At 46.7% G+C, this 20,021-nt stretch overlaps 1 protein-coding gene across 1 annotated transcript in view; it reads left to right on the top strand.

Annotated features, from left to right (window-relative positions):
* The window catches only part of LOC126981377 (protein O-mannosyl-transferase TMTC1-like), a 136,023-nt gene extending 128,004 nt beyond the window's left edge, over positions 1 to 8,019 (top strand). The window contains exons 6-7 of the mRNA XM_050832403.1: positions 6,535 to 6,678; positions 7,764 to 8,019. Coding sequence (XP_050688360.1) covers positions 6,535 to 6,678; positions 7,764 to 7,881 — 262 coding nt within the window. The 3' untranslated portion in view covers positions 7,882 to 8,019. The remainder of the gene's footprint in view (positions 1 to 6,534; positions 6,679 to 7,763) is intronic.
* The last annotated feature ends 12,002 nt before the right edge of the window (positions 8,020 to 20,021 follow it).

Here is a 20,021-nt window from a genome sequence, read left to right on the forward strand (position 1 = left end):
TGACCCTAAGCTCCCGTGTATCTAACCCCACCTAATATCGCTGTCCATGAATTTATCTAGTCTATTTTTGAATGTGACAATTGTATTGGCACTCACCACATGACTGCCGTCCAAGCGAATCAAGAACGAGTTCCGGGGGGCAGCATGAGCCAATGCAAGATGGCAATGCAAGATGGCGCCACTATAAACACTCGCCTGCGCCAGAACGGGCTGGGCCGACCATCAGGCCCCACCTGGAAGAAGCCTTGGGCCGACCATCAGGCCCCACCAGGAAGATGCCTACCGGCGCAACAGGCAACGACGTAAAAAATAAAAAAAATAAAAAATAAATAAATAAATAAATAAATAAATAAATATATATATATATATATATATATATATATATATATATATATATATAATATATATATATATATATATATATATATATACGGAATAAAATAATACTATAATAATAAATAGTAAACGAGAAAATATGAAAAACCATAAGAATCATGAATATATAAAATAGGTATGGAACTAGCATTTTCATTTATTTCATAACTAATTCACTATTTATTACTCTATTTATTTCTTAATATCATTATTCTGCCATTATTTAACCTTTGTTTCATTTTCAGTTATTTAGATTTATTTCTTCTTTCAGTTACTGGTTTGTTTACTGATATTACGTAAACATTCATTCATTCTAAAATATTTGTAGGAGAGCAAAACAAAAACAAGTCACATTTATACATTTTATTACACATATTATCATACATATTACCACACATATTACCACACATGGTATTTACTCGCCCACAATTCTGTCCTGCCAGGCCACTGCTCCCCGGGTGTTGTAGTAGTCCATGAGGTAAGCGCGGATTCCCGTGCTTTTATATGCCACATGGGCATCAGATGATCAACTGTCAGAAATCTTGGCACTGTCGGAGAATTGTCCCCGACATGTCGCCGACACTTCGGGGACATGCGAAGACAATTCGGAGACTTGTCACCAGTTATTTCGCGACAAAAAAAACGTTAAAATTTCAGATTTTGAGCTCGGCGACATGGACGCCGAATAGTCGGCGACATGTCTCCGAACTGTCCCCGAATTGTCTTGAGCATTCGCCGATCAATCTTGGTCATGTCGGCGAACCGGTCGCCGAATTTTTTCACGAACTGATTCGGCGTCAAGTTCGTGGCCAAAATTCGGCAGTGTATTTGGGGCTTTAGGAAGAGATCTAGATTGCTGGGCGTGTCTCCAAAACGGTCGAGATTACGAGTAGGGTGCTGAACCAACTGCTCTTGATCACTGAGGAGAGAAAGTTGTAGGCTTTTTCATCAGGCTGGTCAATGAAAGAGGATGAAAGCCAAAGCTGGTGGGGAACATTGAACTCTCCTAAGATGGAGAATGTGTCAAGATGTTCTCCACTTTGGAGTTCGAGTAGTCAAAGAATTTTATGTAGTTGGTATAGTTAGGTGAGAGATGAACAGCACCTATGTACTTAGTAATAGTGACAATGAAGTCTCGGTCAGATGGTGGAAAATTCAGAAGAATCAAGATCGTGGGCACGAGAGCAAGTGATGTCAGTGCGTACGTAGGCGCAACGTACAGCTTTGAAATGAAAGTTAGAATAGAGATACTAGGAAGCGACAGAATAGAGATTGCTGTCCGTAGCCCCCCGGGATTTGGGTTTCGGTTGCATTGCATGACATATTTTTAAACGGGCGAGTGGAGAGACTCGGCTGAGAGCAGTTTTTTGACCGGCGTCACGCACTGCATCGTTAAGGAGCCTTCCAAATCTGGCTGCTCCGACGGGGAGCAGGTGCAGTCCGTTCTTTTGGAAAAGCTCACCCTGGCCGTAGAAATTGTCCAAGGCGTTAAAGAACTCAGCGTTAAGCTCCCTCCAAAGAGTCTGTAAGCGGTTGTTAAGACTGAAGACCTTGCTGAAAAAGTTGCTCGCCGCCGACATCCTTGGAAGGATTCGTGAAATTACACTGTTAGGGGAATTGGTCTTGTACTGCTGGATAGGCCTACGGTACTTATCCAGCAGTTCCTCCAGCCGGAAGAAGAGAGAGAGAGAGAGAGAGAGAGAGAGAGAGAGAGAGAGAGAGAGAGAGAGAGAGAGAGAGAGCGTAGAGTGGTGGTAATATAATTTATTCGTAGTTTTGATGGTGAGTGTGGAAGAGGTGACAATGGAAACGGTGGCCGTGGTGAAAATGGTGGTAGTGGTAGTTGCAAGGGTGGTGGATGTAGTGGTGGTGAGGTTGATGGTGGTAGTCATGAAGAGGGTGGTTGTGATAGTGGTGATGAAAGAATATGAGAGGCGTTCACGGTGATTGTCCTCTGAGAGGAGGAAATGCAGGAGGAATGAGAAAAATACTTATTATTGTGATCTAGTGTGTGCCATTGTGTGGGGGGACCGGTTTGGGTGGTGAGTGTTGGTGTCAAGAACAGGATATATTTTTTCTACTCCTCCACATCTCTCTCTCTCTCTCTCTCTCTCTCTCTCTCTCTCTCTCTCTCTCTCTCTCTCTCTCTCTCTCTCTCTCTCTCTCTCGATCTCTCTCTCTCTCTCTCTCTCTCTCTCTATTTGAGAGAGAGAGAGAGAGAGAGAGAGAGAGAGAGAGAGAGAGAGAGAGAGAGAGAGAGAGAGAGAGAGAGAGAGAGAGAGAGAGAGACCAAGACGTGGTCAGACGGGAAGACAACAATAAATAATTTTGGGAAGAAAACATCGGCAAACAGGAGAGCACAGTAACAAAAAGAGAGGAATATTTATTATGAGAGTAAGACAGAGGACAAACTGGCTCTCTTTCCCTTCCCACATGCCAATATCTTACACATGTTCGTGCCGTTCTCTTAATTAGGCACGTGTGTGCAGGTGTAGTGGGTTGGTAGGGAGGCAAGGGAATGGGGAGAGGGGATATGATGCGATGGACCCTCTCTCTCTCTCTCTCTCTCTCTCTCTCTCTCTCTCTCTCTCTCTCTCTCTCTCTCTCTCTCTCTCTTTATCTAAACACATGTTTAGTATATTAGTACAGGGCAGTATTTTTTTTTCTTAAGCTAAAAATCCCCGTCCGGTTGGGAGCTATTCGAAAGCCTCTGCCAAGATTACATTTCTATTCTATACAAATATTTACAGTGTTTACAATTATTTATAAGCGTTTACATTTACGCTTTTACGGTGGGTGTAGGTGTAGCCACCTGTGGGACGCAGCCTTCATCTGGTGAGTGGACAGTTGTGTCACGTCCACATCAGCAGTGAGGTTGTTCCACCACACCACCGCTGCGATGGAGAAGGCACGTTGGTGGGTGCTGGAGCGGGCCCTTGGCACTTCCAGGAGGGAGGCGTTGCTCAGCACCGTTCTCGTGCTGCGCTCAGGCCTCCTCCAGGTAGCCCTCAGGTCCGTCAGGTGGGGCACTTGGCCCACTTGTGCCTTGTGTAGCACCGTCAGGGCAGCGACTCGGCTTCGGTGCTCCAGGCTGACGAGCTGATTCGTGGCTGCTCCTCCCCGTCCCTCGTGTGATTGATGTTGTTGTTGTTGTTGTTGTTGTTGTTGTCGTTGTCTTTCCCACTGGCTCGGTCGGTGGTGCTGGGTGCCGCTGATGAGGCGTTCTGCCCTCCTCTGCACCTTGTCCAGCAGGTTGGGGTGGCAACGGGCACTGGCCATCCAGGTGAGCGTTGCATATTCCATCACTGGACGGACTTGTGCCTTGTAGAGGGTGTTCAAGCCTTCAGCGTCAAGGAGATTCTTCTTGCGGCGCAGGAGGGTCACCTTCTGGGAGGCTGTATGCGCCACCCTTTCAAGGTGACGGTCGAAACGCAGCTACGAGTCCACCTCCACGCCTAGGATGTCGACGTTGGCCTGCAGAGGGATGGTGTCGTTCCCGAATATCAGCCTACCGTGGAGTTGCCTCGCGTCCTTCTGAGAGCGTGATATTACCATGGCCTAAGTTTTGTCAGCGGCAAACCTGACTTGCCATCTCTTTCCCCAGGCCATTATGTCTGCCAACTGCCTGTTGACGGACTCTATCACGTCATGGGTTTCCTCTCTCTTGTATGTTCTGGAGAGGTGCAGTCGTCGGCGTAGGGCCGTAGGCGCTTGCTCTCGGGTTGATTTGCAGTACGTCGTTGAAGTACATGTTCTACACTGCAGGGTTTCCCAAACTGGGGTACATGTACCCCCAGGGGTACATTTGCACGTTTCAGGGGGTACATTTGGTCTGAAGGAAACAATTACTTGCACAATACATGGTGTTGTAATCTGCACTCAGATTGCACTTTTCTCATTTTCTTTGTGTTGATTAGTATATAAGACAGCGCTAAAGAGCAGTACATTTCATTATTATAAAATAAGAAACACAGGGCGGCAGTTATTTTTAATTCGTCCGCGCTCATGTTGAGTTAGTGCGATGCATTAAAATAAGAATACCTGAGTTTTGTTCATTAATGTTTTGGATAATAATAATAAAAAGGTATGTATTGTATGTGCTGGATCAAAATATCAGTTACCTTAGTAATTGCTTTATTTCTGTTTTCATCATTTAAGATGCCTATGTAATCTAAACATGAAGACTCTAATAAACTTAAAATATCAAAATATTTAAATGTCCTTTTTTACTATCAAGCTTAATTTTTAGTGTTAGGGGTACATGGGAACCTATAAAAAGAGTCTAAGGGTACTGAGGAACAAAAAGTTTGGGAACCCCTGTTCTACAGAATAGGTCCAAGGACGGACCCCCGTAGAACGGAGGCCTACACCGGGAAGCTGGACGAGGTGCTTCCGTTGACTGCTGCGCGGAGGCTCCTACCTGATAGGTAGTTGGAGAGCAGGCGCAGCAGGTCCCTCGTGATGCCTAGTTGCTGTAGGTTCGCCGTCAGACCGCGGTGCCAGCTATGTCCAGGGCAATCACGAGAGAGGGGTGGCCGTCATCAAGAGCGTCATGCCAGGACTTTGAAAGGAGGAGGAGGTGGTCTGAGGCAGAGCGGCCCTTCCGAAAACCAAACTGCTTCGGTGACTGCAGGTGGTTCTCCTCTAGGGAAGATGTCAGTTGCTCCCCGATGATCCTCTCAAATATCTTGCTGATGATTGGGAGGAGTGATATTGGCCTGTAATTACCAGGCAAAGACCTGGATTTTTTCTTGTGTACGGGTGTGACTCTGGCCTCCTTTCACTGCGCAGGCCACACCCCGGTCTGCAGGCATCGCCGGAAGATCTGGGCGAGGGAGCTGGTAAGCTCATCGGAGCGTCGCCGCAATATGTGTGGACTCATATTGTCAGGGCCTGCGCCTTCCTGGTGTTGACGCCACTCAGATGTCTCCTGACAGCGTCCTCAGAGACTTGCACACTCTCTAGTCTTGAGGCGATGAGTTGCGGGAGGGTGGGGGGCTGCCTATCTGGTTCCTGGGTTGTCATCTTTTGACTGAAATTACAGGCCAGCAGGTCAGCCTTTACCCGGCTGATGATGGCCAGGTCTGCGTCAGGTTTCCTCAGGGGTGGGATACGTTCCGGGGGGGTACGGCCTTGCTGTTCCTTCACCAGCCCCCTCCACTGTTTCGGGTCAGTTTGGTTAGAGGACAGCTTTCTCCTCCTTTCGGCATCCCACCTTGCTTTTGCCCTCTTTGCTGTCCTCGTCATATGTTTGCAAGCTCTTCTATGTTGGGCCTTATTTTCCTGTGTAGAGTGTCTTTTGTATCGTGTCCAGGCCTTATGTTTCCTTTCGGCTGCAACACGGCTCCTGTACCCCCCGAACCAGAGCTGGTCTTTTGGGGGACGTGTTGCTGGTGGACGGTGTTGAGGACAGTGGTGAGGTCCGAGACGTCATGCTGTGGGTCACCATTTAGGAATGTGCCCCATGCAGTCGCTGCCAGGGCTTGCCTTGCAGCCGTCCACTCCGCTTGGTTCTATAGCCAGATGAATATCTGGTGTTCCTCTTCACACGCTGGGGCCAAGCTAATGGCGGTGAATACGGCGTTATGGTCGGAACTGGCCACACGGTCTAGTGGCCAGCACAACACGCAGTCAGTCGGCAGGTCTGTGAGCACAGGGTCCAGGGAGCCTCCACGTTAATGTGTCTGGAAGTCGGATAGTCTCTCTCTCTCTCTCTCTCTCTCTCTCTCTCTCTCTCTCTCTCTCTTACATAACGTCGTAAATGTCGTACAATATTTCATGGTTTCATAAACGGAAGGTCGTATTAGGATAATTCATTCCCTGTTTATTTTTGCATATTACTCAGATAAATGTATGATTTTGATATTTATGTGCCCGTATTCCTTAATCTTCATTTCCTTATATCTGTCTCCCTTCTCCTTGTTTTTCTTTTCTCTTTGAGCCTTCCCTTTTCCTTTCTTTCTCGATGGCTGTACCTACTATTCAGCATATCCTCATCTTTATATCATTATGCTTATCGTACTACCCACCCTTTCATAACCGTTTCCTCATATAACACCTATTCTTTCTTATCCTTCATATTCGCTCTTTTACCTCATTATCATTATCATTAATACATCCGCTACTATCATCACAATCATTACATAATTCTCTCCACAGTCTTGGCTACGCGTTGCTTGTAGCTGTAGGACTATCAAGAGCTGGTAGGATGCGGGCGCCTTGCCTGCTCCTTCTGCTTGTTATGTTCTCCTGCAGAACTCTCCAACGCAATAGGGACTGGGAGACGCGGGAGACTCTCTTCCTGTGAGTATCGCGGATTGGGAAAGATTAGAGCAAAGCTGTTGGCCAGGCACTGAGGGAGGATTGAGAGTCTGAAAGTGGCGGTTGTGTAAGTAGTGGTGGTGGAGATAGTCGAGCCACTGTTAGAGAGAGAGAGAGAGAGAGAGAGAGAGAGAGAGAGAGAGAGAGAGAGAGAGAGAGAGAGAGAGAGAGAGAGAGAGAGAGAGAGAGAGAGAATGTGGAAGTGAGTGACCTCTGTCTCGTGGAATAGCAAGAAATATAAGATTATAATTTATGTTGTTCTGACATAATGTTTTCTTTTTAATTTTCTTTTGTTTAGTAAACAAAGGTTTGCGTGTGTGTGTGTGTGTGTGTGTGTGTGTGTGTGTGTGTGTGTGTGAAGAAGAACGATAACTCACCTATAATGTGAATATTAGTTTAACCCACACATACACACACACAAACACACACACGCACACACTGTAGCGCTTTTTATCGTAGTGGTTATTGCACTCTCCTCACGACCGAGAAGTCCAGGGTTCGATACCCGGGCAGAGCTAAAACAGATATAAGCAGTCTCCATAATCCGTGCCCCCTGTCCACCCAGCAGTGCATGGGTGCTGGGTATAAGTTCGGGTAGTGTCATGCCTCCTGTTTTTTTGTAGGAGTGTGAGGTTTTAGACGTGCTGACTGGTGATCGTGAGTCTATTGCGTGATCAGACCAAGGTTAATTACACACACACACACACACACACACACACACACACACACACACACACACACACACACACACACACACACACTGAAAATAAACAAAATTATTCAAAGGCATGTTTATCCTGGTGCCATATACACCATTTTCATGTACAGATGATACACCGAAATGTAATTATCTTTTTTGTGTTTTAGTAATTACATTTATTTTTTCGTTTTCTCCAATTTCTTCTTCTTTCTTTCTCCTTTTCCATTTTTTTTTTAAATATCTCTCCTTTTCATCTTGCTGTTCTGCTATTTTTCTTCTGTTCTTCGCCCGAGCTCCTGTCTTTTCTTTCCCACTCTTTTATTCCTTCCCCTTTCCTTACTCTCTCTCTCTCTCTCTCTCTCTCCAGAGCGGGACTGAGGACGCTCCCACATAACGCTAAGATGCACTACAATTTTGCCAACTTACAAAAGGATATTGGCAACATTGACCTGGCCAAACAACACTATCAGGAGGCTATCAGGTGAGTGTTACCTCCTATTTACTTGTGTGTTGCGTTTCTGTAATATAAGTGGGATACGGTTGTGCATCGTGTGTGTGGTGCGGTTGTGTACTATGTGTATAAGTGTTTTTTCTATTATAATCATTTTTATGTGTACGAGGTCCCAACACCTTAATAAATAAAGTTTTTATGTGCGTTACTTGTGCGTCTCCACAGGTTGTGTATATATATGTTGTGTGTGTTCAACAAAGGAAATAATATATACTCTTTACCAGTATATGTTCGAGTAGATTAGAGTGCTGCGTTTTTTCCCCTTCTTTATTTATACGCGAGTTTCTTTTTTCTCTTTATTTTTCGTGCTGCTTTTATTGTTTAGGTGAAAGGGTTTCTTTTAATATCGTTCTTTCTCCCCTGACAAAGTGTACCCGCTCTTTCCTCTTTTGTAATTTGTCGGCTCGTTTTTTCTCCCCTTGTATATGCCATCCGCCGTTATCTACACTACCACGACAGTAATTCCTTGTGGTGTTACTACTACTTCTACTCCTGCTACTACTACTACTACTACTACTACTACTACTACTACTACTACTGCTACTACTACTACTACTACTATCACCACCATTACGACTACTACACTACCAGCAGGAGTAGCGAAAGCACATAACAGCGCCACCACCACCACAACTGCCGATTCCCACCGCCAGTTTCTCCTCCGCCAGTTTCCCAGCCACCACCTCCCTTCTCCTTCTCCATCCCCTCCCCTGCTTCAACTCCACACTATCAGCTGTTCCTGCACAATAACACAACACATGCACCATCAAGGGTCTCGCTCGGAAGAGAGAGGGAAACGGAAAGGCGGACAGGGAATGGAGAGGTTGGAAGGGACGAGAAGGAACGGGAGAGGGAGGAAGAAGGGATAGGGTAGAGAAAGAGGGAAATGGAGAAGATTGGAGGATGTTCGAGGGGATAGGGAGAGTTAGAGAGGGAAGAAGGAGGAAGGGTTTCGGAGAGGGGGAGGGAGGGCGGTGAGGCTCAGATTCACCAATTACCTATATGACTCATCTCTATGCACACCTGTGTTGGTTTGGGGGAGCTGGAATACCAATGCAGCATGATTATAAGTCTCTTCCCCTCCCCTCCTCCCTCCCTCTCCTCTCACACCCTCCCCTCATCATCCCACATACAAACAGGGCACACGCACAACCTGCAGCAAGATTACACATCTCTTCTTGTAACTCTTCCCCACTTAACCCTCTCCTTTTACCCTCCTGCCCGTTCTCGTCCTCTCCCCTAAACGTCTTACATAGGCGCAAGAAACACTCATAAATCACATTTATACCTTGATTTCACTCACCTTCAACACCTTTGCTCCTACATATTTACATTTTCTCCTACTTGGCTATACAACTCTTACCAAACATCAACTGCAGTATCTTACGGCTTACTGCCTTACATTCTACATAAGAACATAAGAACATAAGGAGTCTGCAAGAAGCCGATAGGCCTATACAAAGCAGCTTTTGTAAGTGTAACCCTATGTAATCTTACTATCTATGATTTTTTCAAAAAATATTGCATGTATCTATCATATTGGCACTCTCAACATGACTGCCAATCCTGTTTCACTTAACCGTCTCTCTGTTTGTACGAGTACACCAAGTGTTGCGTATATCTTTGTTCAGTATGAATTCATCCAACTTATGTGCCTTACCCGGTTCAATTACCAACAAACACTTCTTATTACACCACCTTTTTAAAGCCCTTCATTCATTTAAACTTCGAACAAGTCTCCTCGCGTCCTACGCCTATCTAGATAATTCGGATTTAAGAGTTTGTCTATTCTCATACGGTAATTTTTCAACCCTCAAATCATTTTTGTCATCTTTCTCTGCACAATTTTAACATTTTAATGACCGTTCCATAGGAAGGAAACTAGAAATGAACAGCCTAATCGATATTAGGTCTAACTAGTACTAAGTATAGCTTAAGGATGATTCAATCCTTTCAGTTTTATTCGCTCCTTGAAGTGGAACCTAGTACCTTTTTGAACGATTTTTTGTCTTAATGTATTAAGCTCTTGAACGGAGATTAGGACTCACTAAAACTCCTAAATCCCTCTCGCATTTATATTTGTCATAGGGGGTGTCATTTGATTAATAATTGTGTGAAGGGTTGTTCCTCTCTACCATTGATTTGCACTCTGCTTGCTAACCTCTTACCCACCCACCCCTTACCCAGCATCCGTTGGTAAGGAATTTTGTGGAACAGTTTACTAAAATCAAGATATATTATAATTATACCATTGTTTTCATTTATATATGCCGTGTAGATTTCTTTATCATAATAGGATAAACGATTGGTAAGGCATAAATCCCTTTCGTAAACCCATGCTGCGAGTCATTAATTTATCAGTGCTTCTCCAGATGATCCCAAATGTTTCTTGCTATTATCAACTCAATAAATCTTCCCTAATTCTGCTGTTAGGTTAAAAGACGATAATTAAAAGTGCCTAACCTGTTCCCCCTTTTTTGAAAATCGTCATCATAATTACTACTTTTCACAAACCAGGCCCCAAACTAATATTCAGTTAGATCTTAAAAGTATCAACTAGCTTGGTACTGAGGATCTCCTTACATTCCTTCAGTACCCATTTAACAATTTCGTCATGAATTGGCTATTTTTTTTTACCAGGTCTATCCGAATGAGGAATGCAGCGTCCTCAACCTCCCCGAGCTGTCTTCCCCCTCTCTCTCCTGTTCATGCTTCTTTTTGTGGGTAAATGGGGGATTAATCCTCCCAGGGGTCCTGCGTCCCTGCCCTATGATGAGCAGTCAGGCCAGACCCTGATATGGGTTGTTTGAGGGGAAGGGTTTGCACCTCCTCCCCCCACTAAAAGATTATCCTTCGTCAAAAACATATTAAAAAGTAGAGGTCGGGGTCGTGGCGTGAGCCTCGACCCCGATCCGGTCTTGCTGGGGTGCCCGATCGCGCGACAGGCTTCCACGATGCATCCGCATCCGGGAAGCCTGCCGTCAGCGACGGGTGCAGGGCAAAGCCTACGGGACCCCTGCACCTCGAAGGAAGAAAGGTCCCCCTAGCCCCTCTTTTTGTTTTCGGGGTGGCCGGGGTGGTGCAGAGGCTGCGCCCTCCTGCAGAACCAGGCCCGGGGTTAACCTTCGGTAGGACTCTGCATATGGGCTCCTGGAACGTCCGGAGCCTCTCGGACGATGATCGACTGCCCTACCTATCAGATGAGCTCAGAAGGCTAAGGGTGCGTTCCCACCAAACCATTCAATTCAATTCCATTCCATTCAATTCACGTCATTCAATTCTTTTTGAATGAACACCGTTCCAACCAACGCCATCAGCTTACTTTTCATTCAGGTCATCTAGTATGCAATAAGCCTTCGTGCGAGATGGACGTCAGTGACCTAGCAAGAATAACATTGTTCTTGTTGCAGCGGCGTAGAAGGCGTAGGAAACAAAGGAATATGTGGATGCATCCCATTAATAGCAGGAGAGCACAATTTGGGACATTTGCACATTTGTTCCCAGATTTGCTCAATAATCCAGATAAATTTCATGATTTCTTCAGGATTGACAAGGAGAAATTTAAGCAGTTGGTCGAGTTACTGAGGCTCTCCATTCAGAAGCAAAATACTAATTACCGTCGTGCTATTGAAGCAGAAGAAAGACTGGCCATTTATCTAAGGTAAGGCAATAACTTATAAAACTCTTCAATAATTTGTTGAGCGTTTATTTAAATTGCAAATGAGCTAAACTTGATTTGAAATGTATGTTGTTCCAATATTTATATATGGTGTTAATATTCAAAATAAATAAGTACATAAGTAATATTGAACTAAAAACCTATTAAGGGAAATATTACACCATTCATTAGCTACATAATGAAAAATAAAAATAATGAAATGAAAATTACAGACTTTCACTTAACAATTAAAAGCAAGTTAATGGTTCAACAACACCTTACTAGTGTCTAAATACAGCGTTTTATGATTACATGCTGACGCTGTTGCTTAATCAAATGCTGGTGTATCAAGGTCATGGAGTAATGACGTTTCATGACATACTGGTGATGTCCTCTGACTAGCGTATGGTGATGTTGTTTCATATGCATATTAAGTTATGAAAATTAGCAAAAAAATATAAATATTAGACAATATACATGGCGCTACCTGCAAAATTATTATATATTATAGTCGAATGATTGTCATTCAAGAGAGAAAAATGGAACCAGATGCATCATTGAATGAGAATGGCCAGGAATTGAATGGAATGGAATTGAATTGAATGACCCGGTGGGAACGCTTACATAGGAATTAACGTGATCCATCATAGCCACTCATGAATGACAATGAATTGAATGGAATGGAATTGAATTGAATGGTTTGGTGGGAACGCACCCTAAGGGTGGACATAGTGGCACTCTTTGAGACGAGTAGGCCTGGCAGTGGCGAGATCAGTAATGGGGGGTACACCTTCTACTGGTCCGGCATGAGCAATGGCTTCCATGTCAAGGGGGTAGCTATGGGCATCTCCAGCCAACTGCTGCCATTTGTGGTCGAGGTTGCTCCGGTTGATGAGCGTATAATGCGAGTGAGGCTGAAGCACACACTGGGCTTCATGTCTCTTGTTGCAGTGTATGCTCCTACCGAGATGCGTGAGATGCGGAGAAGGATATGTTCTAAGCCAAACTCGACTCCGTATTAGACCAGTGCCCTCCCCGGGACACACTCATTGTCCTGGGCGACTTCAATGCTATTACTGACACTGGCAGGGTTGACTACGAGCTATGTGTTGGTCCCCATGGTTCTGGTACCAGGAACATCAACAGCTGTCTCCTCCTGAATTTTGCAAAATTCAGAAGGTTGAGAATTGCGGGTTCCTGGTACCATAGACCAGAGCTGCATCGCTGGAATTGGTATAGCGATGCCGGAGGAGTAGCTAAGGAGATTGACCACATCCTCGTAAGTACTCGTTGGAGGATCCTTCAGAACTGCAGGGTTTACCGAAGTGCTGAGTTCTTTGCAGCTGAACATGGGTGTAAGGGCGGCAGACAGAGCGAGAGAGCCACGTTCTCACCTCCGCTGTCCTTGTTAGCTCCGGAATAAGGTAACCTTTTTTTCTTTTTTTTTTACAACAAAGGAGGCAGCTCAAGGGCACAAAAAACAGGAAACAATGATAAAAAAAGAAGCCCGCTACTCGCTGCTCCTAAAAAAGAATCATAAGAGGTGGCCGAAAGAGAGGTCAATTTCGGGAAGAGAGGTGTCCTGATACCCTTCTCTTGAAAGAGCTCAAGTCGTAGGCAGGAGGAAATACAGATGAAGGAAGATTGTTCCAGAGTTTACCAGCGTGAGGGATAAAAGAGTGAAGATGCTGGTTAACTCTTGCATAAGGGGTTTGGACAGTATAGGGATGAGCATGAGTAGAAAGTCGTGTGCAGCAGGGCCGCGGGAGTGGTGGAGGCATGTCGTTAGCAAGTTCAGAAGAGCAGTCAGCGTGGAAATATCGATAGAAGATAGAAAGAGATTCAACATCGCGACGGAGTTTAAGAGGTAGAAGACTATCAGCAGGAGGAGGAGAGCTGATGAGACGAAGAGCCTTAGACTCCACTCAGTCCAGAAGAGCTGTGTGAGCGGAGCCCCCCCACACGTGAGATGCATGCTCCATACGAGGGCGGACAAGGCCCCTGTATATGGATAGCAACTGCGCGGGGGAGAAGAACTGGCGGAGACGATATAGAACGCCCAACCTCGAGGAAGCTGATTTAGCAAGAGAGGAGATGTGAAGTTTCCAGTTGAGATTTTGAGTTAAGGATAGATCGAGGATATTTAGTGTTGAAGATGGTGATAGCTGAGTGTTGTCGAAGAATAGGGGATAGGTGTTTGGAAGATTGTGTCGAGTTGATAGGTGGTGAAATTGAGTTTTTGAGGCATTGAAGGACACAAGGTTCCCTCTGCCCCAATCGGAAATTATAGCAAGGTCTGAGGTTAAGCGTTCTGCAGCCTCCAGTCTGGAGTCGTGTACTTCCTGTTGAGAGGGTCTTCTATTGAAAGAAGTTGAATATTGCAGAGTGGAGTCGTCGGCGTATGAGTGGACAGGACAGTTTGTTATGGAAAGAAGGTCATTGATGAATAACAGGAAGAGAGCGGGTGATAGGACAGAGCCCTGTGGAACACCACTGTTGATAGGTTTAGGGGAACAAGAGTGACCGTCTACCACCGCAGAGATAGAACGGCCGGAAAGGAAACTGGAGATAAAGGAACAGAGAGAGGGATGAAATCCGAAAGAAGGCAGTTTAGAAAGCAAAAACTTTTGCCAGACTCTATCGAAGGCTTTCGATATATCTAGCGCAACAGAGAAAGTTTCACCGAAACGGCTAAGAGAGGATAACCAAGAGTCAGTTAAGAGAGCAAGAAGATCGACAGTAGAACGCCCCTTGCGGAACCCATACTGGCGATCAGACAGAAGGTTAGAAGTGGAAAGGTGCTTTTGAATCTTCCGGTTAAGGATTGATTCAAAAGCTTTAGATAGACAGGATAGTAAAGCTATAGGGCGGTAGTTTGAGGGATTGGAACGGTCACCCTTCTTAGGCACAGGCTGTACAAAGGCATACTTCCAGCAGGAAGGAAAGGTAGATGTTGATAGGCAGAGACGAAAGAGTTTGACCAGGCAGGGTGTCAGCACGGAAGCACAGTTTTTAAGGACAATAGGGGGCACTCCATCAGGTCCATAAGCCTTCTGAGAGTTGAGGCCAGAGAGGGCATAGAAAACATCATTTGGAAGAATCTTAATAACAGGCATAAAGGAATCAGAGGGGGGATGAGTAGGAGGAATATGCCCAGAATCGTCCAAGGTGGAGTTCTCCCAAGGAGTGGAATGCAAACAACACAACACTTGTATGCCAACTAGTGTATTTAACCCCAAACACACACGACAGACAAGTGTACGTATAACTCCCCCGGGCCGTACGGTCGTTTAGCTAGCTTGAATCATCCCCCACAAACTAATACGTGGACTCACTGGCAGCGACACTGGCGAATAACTTGACGATGTGGGGGAAGCACTAGCCTAGCTAAGACGTACCTGTGAATTCGGGTTTGTACTCCCAAAAGATGGCAACAGGAAAATACTGGAGAGATTCGAAGGGTAGCCCACGCCGTTTGACTTCCCAGGGAACGAGCAGCAGACAGAAGAGGGATGATACCGGTGTGGAGTCTGGCTGCGTTCTATCCGTAGACGTGCTGGCTGGGTAAGAGGCAACTTCTCATCGGCTTCAATGAGGGAACCAACTGAAGCTCTGAAGCACCCCCGAGTCCGGTAGAGAGAAACAAGCGGTTGGCCGAGGGCAATCTAACTAGCCGGGACTCCCTCACACGCACCGAGGACAATGAAACAAGCACTCAGCTCTTTCAGGAGGCATGGAAAAGTGGTTGCCTTGACACGGCCCACCAAACAAGAATCTACTGAAAGTAGATTAAAGGTAAGATTAATAGGAAATACCCAACAAAAACTAAAGGAACAAGAGCATAACCCCGAAGTACAATCATAATAAAAAAGCTATCAAGCCCTGCTTAGGAGATCCGCACGTAAGTTATCTTTTTCAGCAATATGAACAATGCGAAACTTGTGGGGCTGTAAACTCAAGGACCATCTGAGTAACCTGTCATTCTTTCCTTTGAAGGTTGTCAAATAGACCTACAGGAGGTGGTCTATTTCTGGTAAAAATTCCCTACCTCTAAGGTATTAATCAAACCTTAGGATGCCGAACACGATGGCCAAACACTCTCGATGGTAGAATAGCGTGTCTCCCGGTCGAGCAATTTCCGGCTGGCGTAAGAGACGGGATGTGGCTGGTAATCATAGTACTGGAGAAGAACCGCACCCAGTCCATGATTTGAGGCATCCGTCCTCAAGACGAAAGGCAGCTGAGCGTTAGGGAGCCTCAACACGGGATCCGAGACCAACGTCGACTTGAGATGGGCGAAGCGGCTGAGGAGGTCGGGACTCCAAGCGAGTGGCTCGCGAACGTCTCTCTTGAAAAGGTCAGACAAGGGTCAGTGTATGCAGAAGCCTGAGGAATGAAGAGCTTGTAAAAGGATATCAGTCCTAAAAACTACGGAGCAGTTTCTTGGTGGCCGGAGGAGATATGTTATTCAAGGCTGCCACTTTATCATATGATGGCCAAATATAAGGACCATCAAGCCAGAATCCAAGGTATTGAATGGACTCTACTCAGACGGTTTGACGGTGAGGTGTTGTCCCAGCCGGTCGAGTACAGACCTAAATGTCTTGCTGGTGAGTAAACAGCCTAACCTGACGGCATAAGTGGCCTCATCCACCCCGAGGAGATCTGCGACCCTCTCGAAGCGGGTCAAGTACGTGGCTATGTCTTCTCCGTCCTTATACTGGGGGAGACGTGGTCTACTCACGGCTTCTTCCAAACAACCCTTGGCAGGTGTTCCTTGAGCGGCGATCCGTGCTAACTTTATTTCCTTGTCAGCTGCTATCTTCATCTTCCTCTCTTCGGCTTCTGCTTTCAGCTTCCTCTCTTCGGCTTCTGCTTTCAGCTTCCTCTCTTCGGCTTTTTTTTTTTTTTACATCTTAGCCTATAGCGCCGGTAGGCTTTCTTCAGGGGCCTAGCTGGTGGTCGGCCCAAGACCGTTATGGCGCAGACATTTTTTTTATAGTGGCGCCAGTTAAGCTTGGCTCATGCTGACCCCCGGAAATAATTTTTTATTCACTTGAACGGTTTCTTCTAGAGTCCAGGTTGATGGGTGGTTTTCAGGACAGCATGTGGGTAGGCTTAGGCCACTCGGCAGTGACTGAAAATCCCCAGGTGGTAGCGTGGGGATTCGAATCGACGTTATCCATGGCGTGATGAATGGTGGCCAAGCACGCTAACCACTCAGCCACCGCCTCAGCTTTCAGCTTCCTCTCTTCGGCTTCTGCTTCCATCCTCCTCTCTTCGGCTTCGGCTTTCATCTTCCTCTCTTCGGCTTCTGCTTTCATCTTCCTCTCCCCGGCTTCCCTCCCTCCTCTCTTCGGCTTCTGCTTTCATCTTCCTCTCTTCGGCTTCGGCTTTCAGCTTCCTTTCTTCGGCTTCTGCTTTCATCTGTCGCTCGATGGAACGTTCTTCCCGTTGAATGGCCTGCTGTTGCAAAACAAACATCCCCACATCGTCGCCAGAGAGACCCAGGCTTTGAGATTGAGCTTTCAAACCTCTACTTTACTGAGGGACATCCTGGAAAAGAAAGGCTAATAGATGGAAAAATCAAATGGGTCCTCTGCACTAGAAGGACGCCGATACAACAATTCCCGACACCAAAAGGAAAAAATGGTACTCTTTGATTCAACACACAACACACCAAAAAGTTATTAAGTTAGACCCCAACAACACAAAGACATCAAAAAGTGGTCAAGTTAGACTCACAAACAACCAACAACAATAAAAAAGGAAACACCGGCACCGCAAACGAAGATAAGTATTAACATCTGCACCAAAGACAACTTGAGTGGATGATAGTTATAACTTGTGAAGCAAAGAAAATTGGACTTGGCGTCCTACAATCCACTCGCACAACCGAACGGTCGACAAGCAACACGGTGGAAAGGCAAACGTTGCTTCCGGGCCTCAGACAGCAAGGGCGCGCTACAGGAGACTTAACGACGATCCACTCATAGAGAAACTTGTACCTTAAATCCTGGCGAGGTCGTCACTTATGTGAGGGCGGCAAATAGGGCGAGAGAGCCACGTTATCACCTCCGCTTCTCTTGTTAGCCCCGGAGTAAGGTATCTAGTCCCCCAAGGAGTGGAATGCAAACAACACAACACTTGTAGGACAACTAGTGCATTTAACCCCAAACACACACACGACTGACAAGTGTACATATAAATTCCCCGGCCCGTACGGCCGCTTAGCTAGCTTGAATCATCCCCCACAAACTAATACGTGGACTCACTGGCAGCGACACTGGCGATTAACTTGACGATGTGGGGGAAGGACTAGCCTAGCTAAGACGTACCTACGGACTCGGGTTTGTACTCCCAAAAGATGGCAACAGGAGAAGACTGGAGAGAGTCGGAGGGTCGCCCACGCCGTTCGACTTCCCAGGGAACGAGCAGCAGACAGAAGAGCGGTGGTACCGGTGTGGAGTCTGCCTGTATTCTACCCGTAGACACGCTGGCTAGGTAAGAGAGGCAACTTCTCATCGGCTTCAATGAGGCAACCATCTGAAGTTCTGAAGCACCCCCAAATCCGGTAGAGGGAAACGAGCGGTCGGCCGAGGGCAATCTAACTAGCCGACATTCCCTCACACGCGCCGAGGCCAATGAAACAAACACCCTGCTCGTTCAGGAGGCATGGAAAAGTGGTTGCCTTGACAATAGGCTTGTTGTTGCAACACTCAAGCTTTATGTCAGTTCAAAAAGAATCTCGAAATGCAACACTACTGTGTTCCATCTCGAGAAGCTGAAGGACCTGCCATGTGCTCAGGATTATGCAGTGACAGTCTCAAATCGGTTCGATGTGCTCAGCACCCTGGAAGACCCTGCAGAACTGTGGGATACTTTCAAACGTGAGACTCTGCGAGCTGCCAAGGAGTGCATTGGAAAGCGCCCGAGATCTAAGAGTGGCTTTACCTCGGTGGAGACGCTGGAGAATATTGAGGAGAGTCGCGCTGCCAGACTTGCTGGGAATCGGGATCAATACAGGGCTCTGTCACGTAAGACTAGAGCTCTCCTGAGGAGAGACAAGGAGAGGTATGTCAGGGGTCTCGCTAAGGAAGTCGAGGGCCATTTAAGTGCGAATGACCTCCGATCTGCTTACCGAGCCCTGAAGAAGCTCTGCTCCAAGTCTCCCTCTCAGCTGAGCGCTACCCGAACAGCTGACGGCTGCCTCGTATCGGACATGAGTGGGCAGAGGGCTCGTTGGGCTGAGTACTTTGAGCAGCTGTACATGGCGGACCCTCAACGTGGGCAGCTTCCAGTTGCTGGACTGCAGGTGGCGGATGCTGATCCACCCATTGAGGAAAACCCACCCTCTCTGGTTGAGGTCAGAGAGGCTGTGGCAAAGTTGAGGGGTGGAAAGATTCCTGCCACCTGTAGCATCAGTGCGGAGCTACTCAAAGCTGGAGGTGAGGCCATGATCCGCGGGTTGCATGCGGTCTTGACTGCCGTATGGCAGTCCGGTAACATTCCTTCTGACTGAAAGAGGAGGTTGGTCGTCCCTATCTGGAAAGGGAAAGGGGACCGCCAAGACTGCAACAACTACCATGGTATTACATTGCTCAGTGTACCAGGCAAGGTGCTTGCCCCCCTATTGCCGATGCAAAATAGAAGCCAGCTGCTGAAGCTGCAGAGACCTGAACAGTCTGGGTTCACGCATGGTAGGTCAACAACTGACAGTATCCTAGTGCTTCGCGTACTGGTGGAGCGCCGACATAAGTTTCGACAGGGGATGCTTCCTGCCTATGTCGATCCCAAGAAGGCGTTTGATTCAGTGCATCGCGAGGCACTCTGGGTTCTTCGGTGAGTCCGTGGGATTCCTGCGAGAACTATTGGTTTGCTGACTCCTGTATTCTGGGACAGAGAGTGCTGTGAAGTGTGTGTGTGTGTGTGTGTATGGGGGGGGGGGGGGAGGGGGTTGTCCAGCTTCTTTCCCGTGAATGAAGGAGTGATGCAGGAATGCATCATTGTCCCATCGCTTTTCAACACTTGTATGGATTGGTTACTGGGCAGAGTTGTGGACCAGAGTCATTGCGGAGCATCCATTGGCAATACCAGTGTCACTGACCAGGTTTTTGCCGATGATGCAGTAATACTGGCGGAGTCGCTAGAGGTTTTGGTGATGGATCGCGAGGCACTGCACGAGGAGGCGAAGCCCTTGCGACTTCAGGTCTCCTGGGCCAAGACCAAGGTGCAGGTGTTTGGAGGCTTGCTAGATGAAACAGTACAGTCTGTTCATATTTGTGACGGGGACGTTGAGATCTCAGAAAGTTTCCCGTATCTTGGTAGCGTAGTTCATAACAACAGTGAGTCTGGCCAGGAAGTCTTACGGCGGATTGGCCTGGCCCACGGTGTTATGGAGTCGCTCAGCACGAGTATACGGTGTTGCCAATATCTGTGCAGAAGGACAAAGATCC

This window comes from Eriocheir sinensis, chromosome 47 (genome assembly GCF_024679095.1).
Source record: "Eriocheir sinensis breed Jianghai 21 chromosome 47, ASM2467909v1, whole genome shotgun sequence".
Taxonomy (NCBI): Eukaryota; Metazoa; Arthropoda; class Malacostraca; order Decapoda; family Varunidae; genus Eriocheir; species Eriocheir sinensis.